The sequence below is a fragment of the Neodiprion pinetum genome, chromosome 4 (assembly GCF_021155775.2).
Source record: "Neodiprion pinetum isolate iyNeoPine1 chromosome 4, iyNeoPine1.2, whole genome shotgun sequence".
NCBI classification, from domain to species: Eukaryota; Metazoa; Arthropoda; class Insecta; order Hymenoptera; family Diprionidae; genus Neodiprion; species Neodiprion pinetum.
Genome location: NC_060235.2, coordinates 4,181,684 through 4,198,776, shown reverse-complemented (window position 1 = coordinate 4,198,776; position 17,093 = coordinate 4,181,684). Strand labels below are relative to the sequence as shown.

Below are 17,093 nucleotides of genomic sequence, written 5' to 3'. Positions count from 1 at the left end.
TTTTAGTATTACTAAATTTATTATTCCAACCAAATAACGTTGACAGTTAAGAAATAAATTGAACTTAACGAGTTTATACATATTATGATGAAAAATTTCTTGCGTCATCTCAAAGTTGGCTTTCCCTGCGGCACAGATATAAATGACCGCAAGCTATAAGCGTACTTTGTTCACCGCATTTGCGATAAGCCTACTACAGTTGTCTTGTACGTTGTCGATTGAAAAACTTCGGCGGGAATCAGTTTGATAATTCTCGGTCAGTGTTTAAGGGCAACAATTTATGAAACACATAGACTGGGTTCCGAGCATTTGATTTTTGATTTCCCATACTTTATGTGATACCGAAATATCGTTCTCTTCTGCGACGCGAGATACTTTGGTCGGAACTCAGGGACAAAGTGTTGTGAGGATCATTCCGCTCGAAGCAAGCAATGCAAGTGATTTTATAAAATTACGAAAAATTAGTAATCTCAGTGATTGTCATCCGGAAACAACATTGGACTTCACACATGTCTGCTCGGTGACGGTGGGAGAGATAAGACTCAACACATAAGGTAGTCAGTTTTCTTGCTCTGCTTCATTTGTAACTAGCTTGTGACAGTGTTGCATTCGATGAAGAAAACTGCGACGCTAATTGGAAGTATCGGATGGTCAGCGACTGCATTGGTTGTTGGATGTTTGTTGTGTTCCGGCATCATGGCAGATAGTAGAGGCGAGTGCTACGAACGACACAGGTGAAGTGACAGATTTATTACACAACGCGTTATGGTGCTTTTCAAGATAAAAAATTCTCCCTGCGACCGTCAGTGGCGAAGTAAACCATCTCTAGTTTCCCGTGAATGTTTTGTTTCAACTTTCTACAGAAGGAGAAATTTCCTTTATGATCTGAAAATGTCACTTCAATAAGTTCGTTGTTTGAACTTGCGTATTTTTTGCAGTTATAACGCATCGCGTTCTATTCCGTACGAAGAGAGGTACTCTGAAAAATGTTGGAAGTTCTGGACTCTCTGCAATAGGACACGCATAAAGTACAAAAATGAGGTGAGAAAATCTTTCCGCGCAGCGACGTTGAATCTTATTGTTAGTCAAGTCGATTCGTCGTAAATATTCGACTCATACCTTTGCATTATACTTTTTGTCACAGACATACGAGGCGTTCAGATTGAATAAGACGAAGTGCAGAAGATACGAAGATGAAAGTAGGGATTATCAGCCACGATATTCCGAAGGCTACCGAAATTGCCAAAAGCCACGTATCTGTGACTGTAATGCAATCTCAACGGAATGCGATTCTATATGTGAACCTAGGGCTAAGTCAGGTGGGTTCATTTATTACTGCGGTGAAGGGTATGAGTTCAGCGACGACAGAACCAAGTGTTTGCCAAAGTGCAGCCCTTCTTGCGCGGCGAACGCATGGTGCCAGCAGCCAAACAACTGCGCGTGCAAGCCTGGGTACGTGGGTAACGGCACCAGTTGTTTGCCAGTATGCAAACAAGGCTGCGCCAACGGAATTTGCGAGGATCCTTATACGTGCCGTTGCGATGATTACTGGAGCGGATCTTCCTGTGACGAGCCACTCGCATGTGTAGTTGCCTCGTTGGCCTCCGACAGTTATTCTATCGATACGCTAGCCAGGTGAGCACGGATATCTATTTGCGGCATGGACGATTTCTCACAAATCGTAACATGACTCGATTGTTGTACTAAAAAGTGGAGAGAACTTTATACAATCTATTCCAGCAAGTCGCATCCAAGTGCAATTTGACGAGTTTCTGAAAAATTATATGAATTTTCCTTTCAGGATGATGATTCCGTAATTTAAGGACTAACCACACAGACCATCTGTTTTGTATTAGCGGAATTGTGAATATAAAATACTCATCTAATCATGTTTTCGCGACGCTTACAGCAATCTTTCATTTACAATGGACACTGATGATGAAGTGGAATATTCTAAAATTGCACGGACAGCGCCTGCGTGCGATCAAAAGTGTCCTGACGAAATCTTGATGCACGCTTTCGGTTCTATCACATCTCGATCAAATGTGACTTACTATTTGATCCCTACAGGTGCGTGAGTCGATAGTGATAAACATCACAAGTTGTACCGCAGCGCATTTGCGAATCATTAATCTTTATCTCATATTTCCAGGTGTAACGTGCAATAACACCGAATATAAGGAGTTATTTTTTGCAAGACACGATAAAGTGATAGTAAGAGTAATGCTTGCAGGAATAGCGTTCTTGATAGTAGGAATAATTTGCATTGTGTGGGTTCTTCGAGGAAGAGAAAAATCAAACAACAAGTCAACCGGTAAGTTGGTCAGTGTTCTGAAGACTGTATACCGTTCAAGAATAAACATGAAATTTTCATTCACCTTTACACCTGGTTAATCGTCACAAAATTAATTCCCCTTATTTTTCCAATTATATATCTAATTTTCGTGGATTTCAGATAATATAGTCCAATATACGAGCAACGGATACATCGAAGAAAATCCACTTTACGAAGCCACTAAGAATACTGTTGACCATTGACTTTCTATTCTATCGGAATATGGTCGAAATGGTACATATCATGTACAATGCGATAGAGTTCCTCAAACAACTTGACGATCACGGTTTCCCTAGTAGAATTTTAAACTTTGATGAAATCATCGAGTGTATTCTTCAGCCACGTAAACGGTGGTCATATACTTATTAATAAGGTAGTTCAGTTCGATTCAGTTTCACGGAGGTGAAATGGGTAAAGTGAGAAGAAAGCCCTCGATGTGAATTCGATCCTCTAGAAATTCCAATGAAGAAGTATATTTTTAATCAAGTTCCGTAGTAAAATTTAACCTGGGATTATTATGTGAAATTTGCGTCATTTTGCCAATTATCTCAGTCAGGTAGAAATTCAGAATTATCCAATGAGTTCTTCAAGTCGTTAGGCAATCACTTCGATTAACGGTAATTTAATAAGATCTATCCAGTGATTGCTGAGTAACTGAATTTATGCGATACTTTATTATTTTTCTTCTTTGGAATAGCATTTTATATCTCTCGGTGATTATCGATGTAAGAAAGAATATCATGGTATAAAATCGACGAAAATAAAGTAAAGTATAAATAATTCTTGTACCTACATAACTTTACCGTATATTTGCCACTCCATGAGATAACATCATGAGTATTAGAAAATAGACACATGCATTATTCGAAAATAATTATTCGAGAATCCGAAAAATTGCTGTGGATTGTTGCATTGTTGAAATGCTTTTCCTCGTTCCAAAATAATGATTGCAGTGTATCCAAACGCAATCTGTGGAATAAACCACTTTGACGGTTAAAAGATACAGCAAACCTCACGAGTCTCTGCAACTTGTCCAACATTAAAAAATATCTCTGAAAATAACAAAATGACAGTAGCCGATACAAGGAGGATTCTGAGTACAAATCCCTACGTTACCGGCACAGCTCCCCCGCCCCTTCCGAGATAGCCTCCCGCCTCGTGAACATTCCGTAAAAGAGTTTTTCGGGTGGGAGGAGCTGTGCCGATAATGTAGGGATTTATACTCAGAACCCCCCTTGTATTCCTACTAATGACGGATTTTTTACGAAGTGATTGTGAGGAGTGGTCATGCATCGATTGTGCTACGTTCTTGTGCAAATCGTCAAGTGATTGATTGGCGAAAATATTACTTCCAATCTCACACGTTATATTTTATATTGAGCCTGATTATGGCTATGCAGTAGAATACCGTGAAGGATTCGAAGTATCTCGACCGTCGTTACCCAATGACTCCGCAAAACATTCATATTCGCTTGCTGACGGTGGTAGGGGTAAGATTCAATCGACGACACATTTTTCATTTCCGTTCCTGCGGATCATTTACTATCAGGTCTTGAAACTCTTGGCTTCGTTAGAAGAAGAAAAAAAGCCACGATGACGGTCAAGGTTCACGGATGGATCTGGACTATTTTGGCCATGGGATATTTGGTGTGCCTCGTTTGTACAGAAGATAATCAGACAGTGTGCCATAAAGTAGTGAGGTGAGGTTTAGCGTAAGGTTATTGGTTTCTTGTCCTGTTTTCAAGAATGAAGTATTGAATTCTCTGTGTCTCTGATTGATTGATACCGTTATTTTATACCCAAGTGAATAATTTTTCTTCCAATCTAATCGCCCCATTCACTGGTTATCACAGATTCATTTTACAGGAACTTAGAATCACATTTGATCCCCTATCAGAGCAACTACACCGAAACGTGCTGGCTGTTCCTCACATGCGCCAGATCTCGTACGAAATACATAAACGAGGTATAACAGTGAAAATAGATTAAAATTTACTCGTCATAAGTTTTAGCCCCGTTTAATTATACTTTCTGTGACAGTCATATATGACGTATCGGTTGGAAAAAAAGTACTGCGATGGATTCAGAAACGCGAGTGGTACCTGTCAGGATTTGCGTTGCAAGAAGCGCGCAAACGCGTTGACCTGCGACTGCGAAAATAATCCAGGGGAATGCTTACACACATGCAAAACTTGTTACCAACGCATCAACACGAAATCACAGTGCCATAAACTATATTATTTTTGCGAAGACAAAATCTCACATTCAGCATCATGTCCCAAAGTTTGCGGTAAAAAATGGCGTAAAGTGACGAAAGTATGCAACTGTCCGGGTGGTTACGTGAGTAACGGTGCAGCATGTCAACCAGAGTGCAAGCAAGGCTGTCTCCACGGAATATGCCAAGCTCCTAATTATTGCAAGTGCTACTGTGGCTGGGGCGGACCTTCTTGCGGAGAAGCACAACTGTGCTTAGTCGCCTCTCCAATCCCTGGATCAGATAGGTATGTCGAAATTGATATTTACTTGATTTTTCTGAAAGTGCTTCGTTGCAAGACAAAGCAAGCCAGGGTCAATGCCCCGTTAGTTTGATAACTTCATCTTCTGCGAATCAATTTCTCCCGGAAGTGGTTTGTTGTTGGATAAAACATGACTACTTACAAGAAATGTATCTGAGACCGATCTCTCCGATTCAATTTCTTTTGTAATATGTTATAGTAGACTAAAAACTAAGCGACACGTATTTTTTTTTATCTGCCATTGAACACTTTAAAGGGGTGAAACCACCCTCCAAATGTGGTTTTTTTTTCTATCGACAAAATCACAATTTTCATTTCTCGTCATGAAAAAATTTTTCCAGTTGGATTGGTTGTAAAATATTATGTTCTTGTAGATGAAACTGCCAAATCGCCCCTTGACGTGACTCACTGTGTATGGTGGTTTCACACACTTAAAGTATTTGATGTCAGATAAAAAAAATTCGCTTCGCTTAGTTTTTACTCTACTATAACATATTACAAAAGAAATCAAATCGGGGAGATCAACTTGAGATACATTCCTTGTTAGAGGGTCCATGCGCAGATGCCTCATTCAATATTGGAATAATTGAAACATAAAGCGATAATCTCATCGTTGTTTTACAGAGACATCAGCCAGCATGCAGTACTGAGCAAACCCTGCATAGCAGATCGTTCTTATGCCAGAGAAGCATTGCCTGCGTGCCATCAAAAGTGCCCCGAGGAACTTTATAAAAAAGCTGCTTTTTACATCTCGCCTTCCAGGACCAATGGACTTACGTACTATTTGATTCCCATCTGTTAGTAAAGGAATAACGTTGAACGTTGCAGTTGTAAAGTTATTGTTACAAATTAATTCATGAAAACTACACCGATCTGTATTCTTCGTTTATATTCCTATCGCTAAATTGATATAGTTTCATACTATAAGTGACATTAATCTTATATCTTCAGATACAAACTGCAGTACCACTGAACTAGATGAGACATTTCTGGAAAAACATAACAACTTGATAGCAGGAGTAATGCTAGGAATATTAGCAAGCTTGGCAATTATATGGATCTTCTATATTGCATGTATCGTGAAGCAAAAACGGAGAACGGAAAGTATGCCAAGTGGTAAGTTCGCGCTGAAGGATTTTGCTGTGTTCTTGATCAAGAGATCACAGCAGATTAAAATTTATGTTACCCACTTGCCTTGCGCTTCGTCGCAAAGGATATTTTTTATTACACAGTCGATCAAATGTGAAATTTCCATTCGTTACAGATAAAATAGTGCAATATAACAGCAACGAATTCATGGAAGAAAACTCAATTTACGTAGCCACCACAAACGACAACTGAATTTCCTTCTCGTTAATATGGTTGTGCAAGTATTTCTCAACCGAAAATTAGGAAGTACGCCTCAATTAGGATTAATTACACACGAAATTACGTATTCATACTGCAACACGTAATCTTAGCCTCGGTCACCACGTGAGGTTTTCGTTTCATTGTAAAGTATCAAACGAACTTCAACGTGATATGAAATTGATTACTCGATTGTCCTTAATTACCTACACTTATAAATGACGATGTCGGATGAATCAAATGATTCTTTCCATTGCTGAATTTATGTGATGATTTAACATTCTCGCCTGGAATGCATATCATCTATATTAGAATATATCGACGAAACGAATGAAATGTAATGATAAAAAATGGATTATTAGTCATAAGATAGTAAATTTCGAGTTATTATAATGTCAGATTCCCATTTACAAAAATAGTTTAATCTGTAAAGTGTGTAGATTTGCTACTTTCAAATAATTATTCAACCACAGAATCTGAGGTTCAAAGGAGACGATTTAGTATTGTTGAATACAGTGATTGAAGTGAGGAAAATAAAATCGAACGCAGAATTTGTGTTTGAATTTGGGCTCTATTACAGAACCGTAGATTTCAGGGTTGAATAATTTAATGACGCAATTGAATTTGGCTCCTCGAGTGGCGAATCGAAGTATCGAATTTTATCGAAAAGACAAAGTTTAGATTCACTATTAAGAATTTCTCATCAGAGAATAGTACGCGATGCAGGCCTAGCTTACCAGCGAAGCAGTCTTTATTAAATTTGATAGAAGCAGTCCATCGCTAAAGTTTACAGAGAATCGATCTTCAAGTTCGGTTAATCTCTTATTTTCTCAAACAGTTGATCTCTGATAATCAACTCATTTTTAAACATTCTGCGTTTACTGATATCACCGTGAACAATTATTTTTGAATATATTTTTTTTTTTTTGATACCACTTACTCTCTAAATCTTAATTAGTTGTGAGTAGTGTGTTTTTTTTTTTTTTTTTTTTTTTCATTTATTTATTACATATTTAAACTCACTGTGCAATCATTGCACTCCAAAGGCTTTTTCGGTGAAAAACTGATCGTGCTGAGATAGGAATTCCATTAATCGCGGTATTCATCTGCACCATTTATGCTGTGAACAGAAGAGAAAAAGAAGGGATAAAAAGTTCGTTGTTTATCAAAAATGACAAAATTCACACGCTCATTTGACGAATAATTTTTCTCGCTGTAATTCAATATTTCAATTGAATTCATTGAATTTGTGTCTGAGGAAAATATTGCATTGCAAGTATGTATATTTTTAGTTATCTTGAAAAATGTTAAGAAATTCACTGGCCGGTACACCGTGATGTGGTCAACATGCGGGACGTAACATCGTCGGCCGATGATGGTGGGAGGGATAGAGCCTCGTTGACCACGGACTTCAATTTCTACAACCAGTCTGTACTGGCAATTATTACTTGAAACTGCTCGGGTATAAAAAGGATTACAATGCTCGCCAATACTGTCAGGTGGACCACGATTGTACTGGTTACAGTAGGGTTTTCCGTACGTTCAAGCTTCTCGAATCTGCCTCACGTGAACACGAGGTAAAGTCGACTGTGAAGTGCACGCAGGATTATCGATCTTCTTATTCTTAAGGTTGAAAAAAAATGTTAAACACGAAATTGGTTTCCATCGATTGGAAAGCAATCTGACTCAACGATTTGCCTTGTTCACCACTTGTACGTACGTAATTCATTCGCAGCTGTCTAGAATTACGGAAAGTCCCTTATCAAGAGTCTTACACCAAGAAATGCTGGTTGTTCTTCATCTGCGACGGATCGCGTACCGGTTACATCGTTGACGTCAGAGCAGCTCTTGACTGTGAACGTGAATCTGGAAAAAACAAAACAGCCTACGTTCACGAAAATCAAAGATCTGTCAATAAGAGCAGATGTGACAGTGGCTTGGAAGGCGAACCCTGCGATGAGCCAGATCTGTGTGTGATCGCCGAACTCGACGGAGAAGAGGTTGCCAAACGAACCAGGTCAGTATCATTACCATTTTCGGATAGGATAAGATGTGTCAAGTAGCGGCGATTCTTCTACGCTCAAGTTCTAGCTAGTAAAGTTTCCGTACGACGAGCCGTTTTTTCCTAAATGTGGTTCATGTGACGTTTCATTCTATTTTATAACAGGAACGATACTTCCGTAACCAACTGGCAAGAGTTCCCTGCTTGCCGACAGAAATGTCTCGACGAACTACGCGGAAAAGTTGTCCATTCTACCCAGATTCTCGCAAATATAACGTACCATTTGATTCCTGCTCGTAAGCAAAGTCGTTGTACGACAAGCGTCACAATTTGAATTACACATTAACTAGCGGCTTATCCGTCTTGAATAAACACACAAAAGAATACTCTTCATATATTCTTGCAATCAACACGCTGATCCATTGGTGCACCAATTTTCAGTCTTTTGTAATCTCAAATGTAGTTCTAACGTAAGATCGTAAATTATTTACGAATCCATTTTGCATACTTAACATTTTCAGATTCCCAGTGCAACGCTACGGAAACTGATGAGCCATTTTATGCGAAACATACTAACATAATGGCAGCAGTAATCTTGGCAGGCATAACATTTCTGTTCGGGATTATCAGCACTGCTTGCATCCTCCGGAGAAAAAAAGGAACAAAAGTCGACGAGAAAGGTAAAATTGTGGCCCGTTCAATAAAATTGCTATCATCAATTCGCGACTGTGAACTATAAATCGCACGATTATGCGAATAACTCACTTTCCTCGCTTTGAGTAATCATGAAATTCATATTTTTGTCTCTCCTGATTCCAATCGCCCGCTGACACTCGAGTTCTTTTAGATACACCGACGCGATTTCCGACCAACGAATACAACGAGGAAAATGCACTTTATATGGCCATTGGGAGTCGTAGGTGATCTCTATTTCCGACGACGGAATCGTACGATATGTTTTTTCCGATCTCTGACATGGAAAATGAAGCGTGCCGATTAGCTCAACAGTTCTGAAAATCTGGACCACGCCAATCACCGATAAAAAAAATATAGCTAAACAAGTAGTCAGTCGAGAAACGGAAATTTGATCTACAACTATTGAAGCATTAGCGACTCCTTCGATATGGAATTTTTCTCTCACCTTTTATCGACAAAAGCAAATGTCTCTTTGCAACCTACTTTACTTATCACTTAATTGCGATTTAAAATCGGTGATCAATTTCGTCTAACACCCACACTAGTCGTATTATTTTTTTGTAATTGTAATGGTCAAACGTCACTTATACTACATTATTGATATTCACATTATAATTTTCACATAGTTAAACTATAAATATAAAATTTTTGAGTCATTTCAAGCCTGCCTTTTTTGTATGACCGATATAAACAACCACAAGCACATATACACGACGCACTAATTTTGTAATTATTGGCCAGTGTTTGGGATCGATAATTTATGCAATACTTCGACCGCGTTGCGGGAATTCGATTCTTAATATTCGACAGAGAATTCGATCCTCCTTTGCCATTTTTTGGACAGAATCCAGGGCGAAATGTTGCGAACATCGTTCCGTCAAAGCGACTATTTCCAGTGATTTTATGAAATTGTGAAATGAATGAATTGTGAAAAATTCGTAATGTCATTGATTGTCATCCGGAAACCATATTCTGAACACGTGTCCGCTCGGTGATGGTGGCAAAGATAAGTCTCAACACACCACAAGCTAAATATTTTGTGACAATTGCCTACAGAGGAAGAAATTCCCTTTATTATCCGAAAATGGCAATTCAACAAAGATCACTGTTTGAGCTTGTGTATTTTTTGCAATCGTGACGCATAACGTTCCATTCCATACAAAGAGACTTACTCTGAGAGATGTTGGTTGTTTTTCGTATTCTTTCGGAAGCGCACGAATGACGCGAATGAGATGAGAAACGCTTCGTAAATAGCAACGTCGGATTTTATCCACTCGATTCGTCCTAAGAATTGATCTCAAACCTTTCAATTATACTTTTTGTCATAGGAATACGAGTCGTTTAGATTGAACGAGACGTGCTGCGAAGAATACGAAAATGAAAGTGAGAATTGTAACCTGTTTTAATTGTTATAACCTGGGTCAGCTGTATCAGCCGAATAAGAGGAAAATCGTAAAACACGTAAAACGGTAAGTTGACAAACGATTCGAGAAAGCGAGACTTGTTCCTGCTGTTCGCCAGAAAAAGAACCAAAATCAATGGTAAATTTATTCACGTATTTCATACGTCGGTATGCAACGTTAATTCAAAACGGAAATTCAATTGTTCAGCTTTCAACAAAAAGAAAAAAATTCATATCACAACAAGACGTATTCATATTTCGTCTGCATCAGACAATTTCATTTCGACTTTCAAATTGTAGATTATCCAAATCGTTCGGATTGAAATTAGTTCGTTAAATGGACAGTTAATCTCTCTCGTTGTGAATAATCTAGTGGCTGAGGAAGCCGTGCTTCAGACCACAGAATCTGATGCTTGACTGTGAATTTTATGAACAAAAATCAGATTAGCGAATAATAAAATTCAACTACTAATGTAGATTAATTTCTACAAGTACTATCAGCACACGTCTAAATCTATAATTTCAACCTACGTAAATCGCAATAACCGTATTTTTGATATTCGGTCGCTGGTCAAAAAAAAAGATCAAATATAGTCGACATAAAAACTACCCTAAGACATGTTCAGTATACTAGACTGTATTGCGTTGCGATTGCATAATAGGATTTAAAAAAAAAATTTTCTTTCATGAATAATAATACTTAAAACAGTTAATTTGACGATCTATGATTTAGAAAAATCACCCTCCTGTCTATCTTTTTGGGACATATTATTCTACAGAATCGTATTATCAAATCTACGGGTTGGGGGTCTAATTGTTCGATTTCGAAGAATGTTTTTATTTCACGATGACGATATGATATTTGCGATCAGACAAGGAAGGTTGAAAAAAATTGTTTAGGCTACGAGTAATTCAATGCCAGAAATATTTCTACTAAATGAACACAATGTTCGTCTATTTGTACCAGCTGACAATAACTAGCGACTCAAGTCGCTTCGACACGGCCATATGCGGCCATTGTTCAATCACTTAGTTAGTGAAGCATTGGATGCGTATGTATGTTAACATTGTGACAATTTGATTAAAAGCTCTTTATATTCGTCGAACAATTCGAATTTATGCATGTAAAATACAAGAGCGAGATATTCGCGAAACGTATCAACGTTTCAAGGTGAGTAGTTTTGCTCATACGGTTGTCACATTCGCCAACTGACATTCAACCGTCGCTGGTGGGAGCGTTAAAAAGACATAAACCGTGAACTTGAAAATTCTGTTTGCCGTTTACACTCGTCGATACAGTCGACTGCAGACAGAGTAACTGTGAAAACGAGCAGAATGACAACTAAAATCGTTTGGTGGACGATGGTTCTGTCATTTATAGGATACTTGGCGCATTCGGACTTCCAAGAAGATAACGTGTGCTACGAGACAGTGAGGTAAGGTGTGTCACAGTCCTGCTTCTATTCGATCAGACGAACGGAACCCAAAAGCATCGAGTCGCCGTATTCATTGTTACATTCACATTTACTCCACAGTTATGAGGAATTACGCGAAGTTCCCTATCAAGAGTTGTACACTGAAAGATGCTGGTTTATCTTCACTTGCGAGGGATTGCGAACCAATTACATCACTGAGGTGAAGAGCAGCTCTTAATTCTGAGCGTAAATCCAGACCAGATTCATGTTTGCTGCTTGTTTCAAACTTCCTTTAACTAAATTTTCTCTCTCAGTTCTACACTACCTTCAGGATTCAGGAGATACCCTGTCCCAACGATGAAACCAAGAATGAAACATCTCAACGAGAGTTGAGCAGTTACAATTGCAGCTTGGCAGTTTGCGTAGACTCGCTGATATGCGACTGCGGTAACGCTCATGGGGAATGTCAGGGTCTCTGCAGTGACAACAAAGCGGCATCTGGAACTTGGATCATGTGCCCGTGGGGACATAAGCACGTTGAATCGAATCAGAAATGCGTTCCTCGGTGTACCGATGAGTGTACAAATGGATGGTGCAAGCGCCCGTACAGGGACTGCACATGCTTTGACGGCTACTGGAAAAACGGTTCCGAATGTTTGCCAGTGTCCATAGCCTGCGTTCACGGAGAACAAACATCTGCTACTGAGTGCAGATGCGACTATGGATGGGACGGTGATTTCTGCGATGAACCACTTCTATGTGTAATCGCCGAATTCAACGGAAAAGAGGTTGCCAGTGGAACCAGGTAAGTCTGATTGTATAATTTCATGTTGGACCGTCTTTGGTGGGTCGAAACTTCAAGAGGATGTCACTTTAGAATTTGCAAGACATTAGCAGCCGAGAAGTGCCTAGATTACTACTAAATAGAATGTTCGTCATTCTCACTACGAGATGTTTGATAAAGTATCTTCTAACCATTATTTCGACACTTGCCAGTGTGATCTCAGCACCACATAGTGTCGTGACTACGAATGAGGATTCTGAAGATGAGTGGAAATTTCCAGCGTGCGATCAAACGTGCCCTGTAGAACTCCGTATAAAAGCTGTCAATTCATCCCAATCTCTGACGGATATCGTTTACCATTTGATTCCCATCGGTGAGTTAAGTCACAAGAATGATCGCGTACGGGATTTTTCAATTTCAAACGCTGTCTTTTTTTCCGGTAATCCTTTGGAACCCTTCACGGATAATGAATCACATCTAATAAGATACTTCGGATATTGTGTAAACTAATCATTTATTATCAACGATTCCTGCAGACTTGCAATGTAACGAGACGGAAGCTGATGAGCTCAGCTTTTCAAACAGTACCAGCAACAAAGTGTTGGGAGTATTGATAGGAGCGTTATTGATTGACTTTATCGTCGCCATTTTGGTCATCATCGCATGTAAAACGAGGAGAAGAAAATACAAAATCAAGGGTAACTTCATCTGAACTTATTTCATACATCAGAATTAAGCGTTGACTTGTAGCATGCCTCAAGTGATCCAGATTTCAGAAATATGAGAATATTTGGAGTGTATCAACCATATACGTTAAAAAATGACATCCACATCATTCAATTCGTTCTCTTTATCCGTAGATGCGTCGGTCCCAGAAACCAACGATACTGGAAAGTTGCAATTCGAGACACCGAAACCAAAATTCTTCTTTTCCCTGTCCAATGAAGTTACAAAATCTAACACACACACTAGTCCCAACTACGAATGAATTGTCGGAAGAATCCGACTATCGCTTTTGACCAAATCATCGTGTCGACTCACGGAACTTGTGATTCATCGACTTACGAGGAAGGTATCCCAGGTCGATCTCTCCGATTTCATTTCACTTGTAATATGTAATACTAGACTGAAAACTAAGCGACATGTATATTTTTTATCTGCCATTAAACATTTTAAGGCGGTTAAACCACCGTCCAAAGTGAGGCATGTCAAAGGGTGACTTGGCAGTTTCACCCACAAGAATATAATATTTTTTAATCAATCCAATCGGAAAAGTTTTCTCATAACGAAAAATCAAAACCGTAATTTGGTCAAAAAAAAAAAAAAAAACTACCAAATCGCCCCTTGACATGCCTTACTTTGAAGGTTGGTTTCACCCCTTAAAGTGTTTAATGGCAGTTAAAGAAAAGATACGTGCCGCCCAACTATAATTCTGATAATGCAGAGATCGGGGTAATCGTGTCGGATCAATAATACTCCGTCGAATATCTCTCCGAGCTGATAATCTGAAGACATATTTCATAACAATGTAGACTGTATTATTTTTTTTGCGTAATAAAACTTCAATTTACTCATCTCTTATAAATGATGTATGCGGAAGTTTTCCGAATTGGTAATGTCGCCTGTGCGCTATCACTCGCAAACCACTTTTCCTGCTCGTAAGAACCTCAGCAGAAAAAAAAAAAATACGAGGAAAAGTTGAGGTTGAACGAATCAAGTGGTAAGGGATACTCTGGTGGAAGATTAACGTCAACCATATTCGTTCATCGTTGTCATTCGTAATTTGAATGTTGCCACTGGAACTCCAAGGAAATGAGGGACATGACTGTTCGAGTTGTTTTTTGGCCCGTGCTGATGACAACAACATGGATCGGAATCTCTTCGGTACGTACCCATACAGTGAATGGTACAGAGGCGTGCTACATAAAAATAAGGTAAGGTTCACCGTTCCATTGATTCAATAAAAATGAAACAATCACGAGCTATTCGATGTCTGATTCCAAGTGCATATCCTTCGCAGCAATACAAAAGTCCGTTTAATCCCATATGACGAAGTCTATCAGGAAACATGTTGGATCTTCTTCGGTTGCATCGCCTTTCGGACGAGCTATATTCGCCAGGTGAGTAAAGTACTCTGTGACCAGAATGAACACCGGTAAAACTAGCTCCTATAACTTTTGACCTCAATCTCAAAACCACCGTTGCATATCGTCGTTTCTCCTTTGTACAGACTTATACGGAATTTAGGCTGAAGAACGTATCATGCAGTGGCGAAACTTCGCGAAAATCAAATAAAGACCTTCGTACTTGCGACTGCGATCAGCCGCAGGGTGAATGTGATTCGATATGCGAACACAGAGACTTGTACGACAACTTGGAGGTCAACAAGCTTCTCCGCTACTGCTCGAAAGGGTACAGCCTCAATATTAACAGAGGAGTATGCGAACCTGTTTGCGCCACCAGCTGCTCAAACGGATGGTGCCAAGAGCCAAACGTCTGCGCTTGCGAATATAACTTTGGTAATAATGGAATCGAATGTGTGCACGTAGAAAGATCAGCTTGCGTTCACGGATATAGAGCCTGCAAATCCCAGTCCGATGGTAAAGAAATTGAACGTGGACTAACGCAGAGACAACCTTGCGATTATGGATACGATGAATGCAAATGTCACTTCGGTTGGGTAGGAGATTTCTGCGAGACACCGAGTCATTGCTTAGTCGCCAAGTTTCCCCTTTCCGACAAGTCTCCAGAGTGAGTATAATTACGAATAATTCACGTCGCAGGCGATTTTTTGTCGTACGTGCGCTTCGAGTTCGCTATGATTACCAAAAGCATGCCTTGCGGCATGTAAATTACAATCTCAGTCATTCTTTGAACCGCTGTAAATGCCGCGTGTTTCCTGGAAGTGGTTTCACAGTTCACGGTATGCAAAGTAGTGTTTCGAATCATTCGAGATTTGAAAAAATCACTTTTGTCCCGTCAGGTTTGAGGCACATTTGACCGGAAGGAGTCAGAAACCCTTAAGCGAGTTAACTTGGTCTGCTGGACTCGAGAAATTGCGGATCTTACCTGCTTGCAGTCAAAAATGCCCCAATCAACTTTACCACGAAAGTGACGCATTTTTTCAGGATAATAACTTGACCGTGACTTTCTACGTAGTTCCAAACGGTAAGTTGACTGCTAACAACAAACGTTACCATTCGGTCGGAAAGACACGTTCACTGAATAATTTTATGCCAAATGACAAACAACGATTTCGGCAATCTCCATCTGCGGATGGTTCCTAAGTAAATCAGTAATTTTTTACGCTTTCAGAGGTGCGGTGCAAATCAATTAAAAGGCACGGCAACAACTTTTCTAACAAATTCAGTAACGTACTGCTGGGAACATTGCTTGGATTCACATCTTTGACAATATTATACTTCGTCGTAATTTCTGTCCGCAAAACATGGAAAGTGAAATGCACACCGTACCACCGTAAGTGAACGCCACCAAGCTAATTTCCTTCTGCATTATATGTTTTTTCAATCGGTTTGAGGGCGATAAATCTCAAATGCAGTTCAAGTCCACTCAATTCTTTTTCTTCCGTAGGCAGCCTATCGCCTGTGTATGACGACATCGGATAACTCAAAATACGTGGTATCAAAGCGAAGCCTCTTCAACCGCAAGTCAATTTTTGAGAACTGACCTTTAACAATGAAATACGAAATCGCTACCAAAAGATAGATCGTGTAATTGTAATTAAACAAATCATCATCATCATCATCATCATCATCATCCTCACTGTTAATTCTCCGTATCCGAATCCCTGCGGCGCAAAACTTGCCAATAGTATAGGTCTGAGCGCGCTACTTTTGTCACGTCTTATTTATTACTTGTAGCCAAAAATAAAGTAGAAAAAAAATGTCAAGTAGATGCATATTACCCGTGATACTCCTGTCCAGCTCTAAGGAAAGTATCGCGGCGAAAAAAGAAAAGCTGCAGAGCTCAGCCAATTATTCGTTTGTGTCTGTGTAAATTAAACTAATTCTAAATTATATTTAGGCTTTCAATTTCTCCCCGTCCAATCAGTGTTAGATCTAAATAACTAACCAACACTAATTACACCTCTACGCTTTTCCACTTTTTCTGAGTCTTTTAAAAATTTTTCGTCAGCAAGCTGCTAAAAAGTGAGTGAAGATTAAACGAATCCTCGGACATCTGACAAATTTGCATCGAACCTGCAGCCAAGCAGCTACTGAAAAATCCTTCTAATAAATCAAATATAAAAACCAACGCACGCTGTTGCGGACCCGATCCGATCCGATCCGATCCGTTCCGATCGGAACGGGTCAGACCGGATTCGCACTTTCAGTGTAACGCAGTACTAATTGTAAGACCGTTGGGCGCAAAACGATATAGTTCATTCCGCTATAATTCTCACTTGTATGAGACCAAAGATTTCTTACGATTAGTATTCCTTTAAGTCTTATCGCATTGAGCAATACCGAGTGAGTAATCAACTTATCTTGGCGTCAGATAGGATGGGCTTGGTCGCCGTACGAATTGCGGTATTTGAAAACTTGTAAACATTTGCCAACATGACAAACCGAATTT

General features: G+C 39.4%; 5 protein-coding genes across 6 annotated transcripts; all 5 read left to right on the top strand.

Moving 5' to 3' along the window:
* Positions 1-89: 89 nt before the first annotated feature.
* On the top strand, positions 90-3,082 carry LOC124216592 (uncharacterized). The gene is made up of 6 exons (XM_046621254.2): positions 90-734; positions 939-1,041; positions 1,145-1,635; positions 1,910-2,070; positions 2,153-2,314; positions 2,456-3,082. The coding sequence occupies exons 1-6, from the start codon at positions 613-615 to the stop codon at positions 2,536-2,538; spliced, it is 1,122 nt and encodes a 373-aa protein (XP_046477210.1). The 5' UTR covers positions 90-612; the 3' UTR covers positions 2,539-3,082.
* A 525-nt stretch (positions 3,083-3,607) lies between these two features.
* Positions 3,608-7,106, top strand: LOC124216593 (uncharacterized). Its single transcript, XM_046621255.1, has 7 exons — positions 3,608-3,825; positions 3,910-4,035; positions 4,202-4,301; positions 4,376-4,836; positions 5,476-5,648; positions 5,803-5,967; positions 6,116-7,106. Exons 2-7 carry the CDS (start codon positions 3,929-3,931, stop codon positions 6,190-6,192), a joined length of 1,083 nt encoding a protein of 360 aa, XP_046477211.1. The 5' UTR covers positions 3,608-3,825; positions 3,910-3,928; the 3' UTR covers positions 6,193-7,106.
* Positions 7,107-7,319: 213 nt separating this feature from the next.
* Positions 7,320-10,400, top strand: LOC124216595 (uncharacterized). 2 transcript variants are annotated; one of them, XM_069135209.1, is made up of 5 exons: positions 7,320-7,775; positions 7,934-8,215; positions 8,366-8,496; positions 8,722-8,880; positions 10,225-10,400. In XM_069135209.1, exons 1-5 carry the CDS (start codon positions 7,678-7,680, stop codon positions 10,239-10,241), a joined length of 687 nt encoding a protein of 228 aa, XP_068991310.1. In that variant the 5' UTR covers positions 7,320-7,677; the 3' UTR covers positions 10,242-10,400. The 2 variants fall into 2 exon arrangements, with proteins under 2 accessions (XP_068991310.1, XP_046477215.1); XM_046621259.2 differs by lacking the exon at positions 10,225-10,400 and adding an exon at positions 9,048-9,501 and having other exon boundaries at positions 7,448-7,775.
* A 1,083-nt stretch (positions 10,401-11,483) lies between these two features.
* On the top strand, positions 11,484-13,863 carry LOC124216590 (uncharacterized). Its single transcript, XM_046621251.2, has 6 exons — positions 11,484-11,734; positions 11,834-11,933; positions 12,028-12,518; positions 12,710-12,870; positions 13,034-13,195; positions 13,358-13,863. Exons 1-6 carry the CDS (start codon positions 11,634-11,636, stop codon positions 13,483-13,485), a joined length of 1,143 nt encoding a protein of 380 aa, XP_046477207.1. The 5' UTR covers positions 11,484-11,633; the 3' UTR covers positions 13,486-13,863.
* Positions 13,864-13,998: 135 nt separating this feature from the next.
* LOC124216591 (multiple epidermal growth factor-like domains protein 10) lies at positions 13,999-16,442 on the top strand. The gene is made up of 6 exons (XM_046621253.2): positions 13,999-14,431; positions 14,518-14,617; positions 14,728-15,248; positions 15,481-15,665; positions 15,813-15,974; positions 16,089-16,442. The coding sequence occupies exons 1-6, from the start codon at positions 14,310-14,312 to the stop codon at positions 16,121-16,123; spliced, it is 1,125 nt and encodes a 374-aa protein (XP_046477209.1). The 5' UTR covers positions 13,999-14,309; the 3' UTR covers positions 16,124-16,442.
* Positions 16,443-17,093: the final 651 nt, after the last annotated feature.

Bases quoted from the DNA above. Each gene is read 5' to 3' on its own strand.
- LOC124216590 (XM_046621251.2), top strand. From the start codon at position 11,634: ATGACAACTAAAATCGTTTGGTGGACGATGGTTCTGTCATTTATAGGA. The intron at 11,934-12,027 runs GTGAAGAGCAGC...TTTCTCTCTCAG, and splicing joins GAACCAATTACATCACTGAG to TTCTACACTACCTTCAGGAT. The intron at 12,871-13,033 runs GTGAGTTAAGTC...CGATTCCTGCAG, and splicing joins TTACCATTTGATTCCCATCG to ACTTGCAATGTAACGAGACG.
- LOC124216591 (XM_046621253.2), top strand. From the start codon at position 14,310: ATGAGGGACATGACTGTTCGAGTTGTTTTTTGGCCCGTGCTGATGACA. The intron at 15,249-15,480 runs GTGAGTATAATT...TTGTCCCGTCAG, and splicing joins CTTTCCGACAAGTCTCCAGA to GTTTGAGGCACATTTGACCG. The intron at 15,666-15,812 runs GTAAGTTGACTG...TTACGCTTTCAG, and splicing joins TTTCTACGTAGTTCCAAACG to AGGTGCGGTGCAAATCAATT.
- LOC124216593 (XM_046621255.1), top strand. From the start codon at position 3,929: ATGACGGTCAAGGTTCACGGATGGATCTGGACTATTTTGGCCATGGGA. The intron at 4,036-4,201 runs GTGAGGTTTAGC...TTCATTTTACAG, and splicing joins GTGTGCCATAAAGTAGTGAG to GAACTTAGAATCACATTTGA. The intron at 4,837-5,475 runs GTATGTCGAAAT...GTTGTTTTACAG, and splicing joins CCAATCCCTGGATCAGATAG to AGACATCAGCCAGCATGCAG.
- LOC124216595 (XM_046621259.2), top strand. From the start codon at position 7,678: ATGCTCGCCAATACTGTCAGGTGGACCACGATTGTACTGGTTACAGTA. The intron at 7,776-7,933 runs GTAAAGTCGACT...ATTCATTCGCAG, and splicing joins CTGCCTCACGTGAACACGAG to CTGTCTAGAATTACGGAAAG. The intron at 8,497-8,721 runs GTAAGCAAAGTC...TAACATTTTCAG, and splicing joins GTACCATTTGATTCCTGCTC to ATTCCCAGTGCAACGCTACG.
- LOC124216592 (XM_046621254.2), top strand. From the start codon at position 613: ATGAAGAAAACTGCGACGCTAATTGGAAGTATCGGATGGTCAGCGACT. The intron at 735-938 runs GTGAAGTGACAG...TATTTTTTGCAG, and splicing joins GAGTGCTACGAACGACACAG to TTATAACGCATCGCGTTCTA. The intron at 1,042-1,144 runs GTGAGAAAATCT...TTTTTGTCACAG, and splicing joins GCATAAAGTACAAAAATGAG to ACATACGAGGCGTTCAGATT.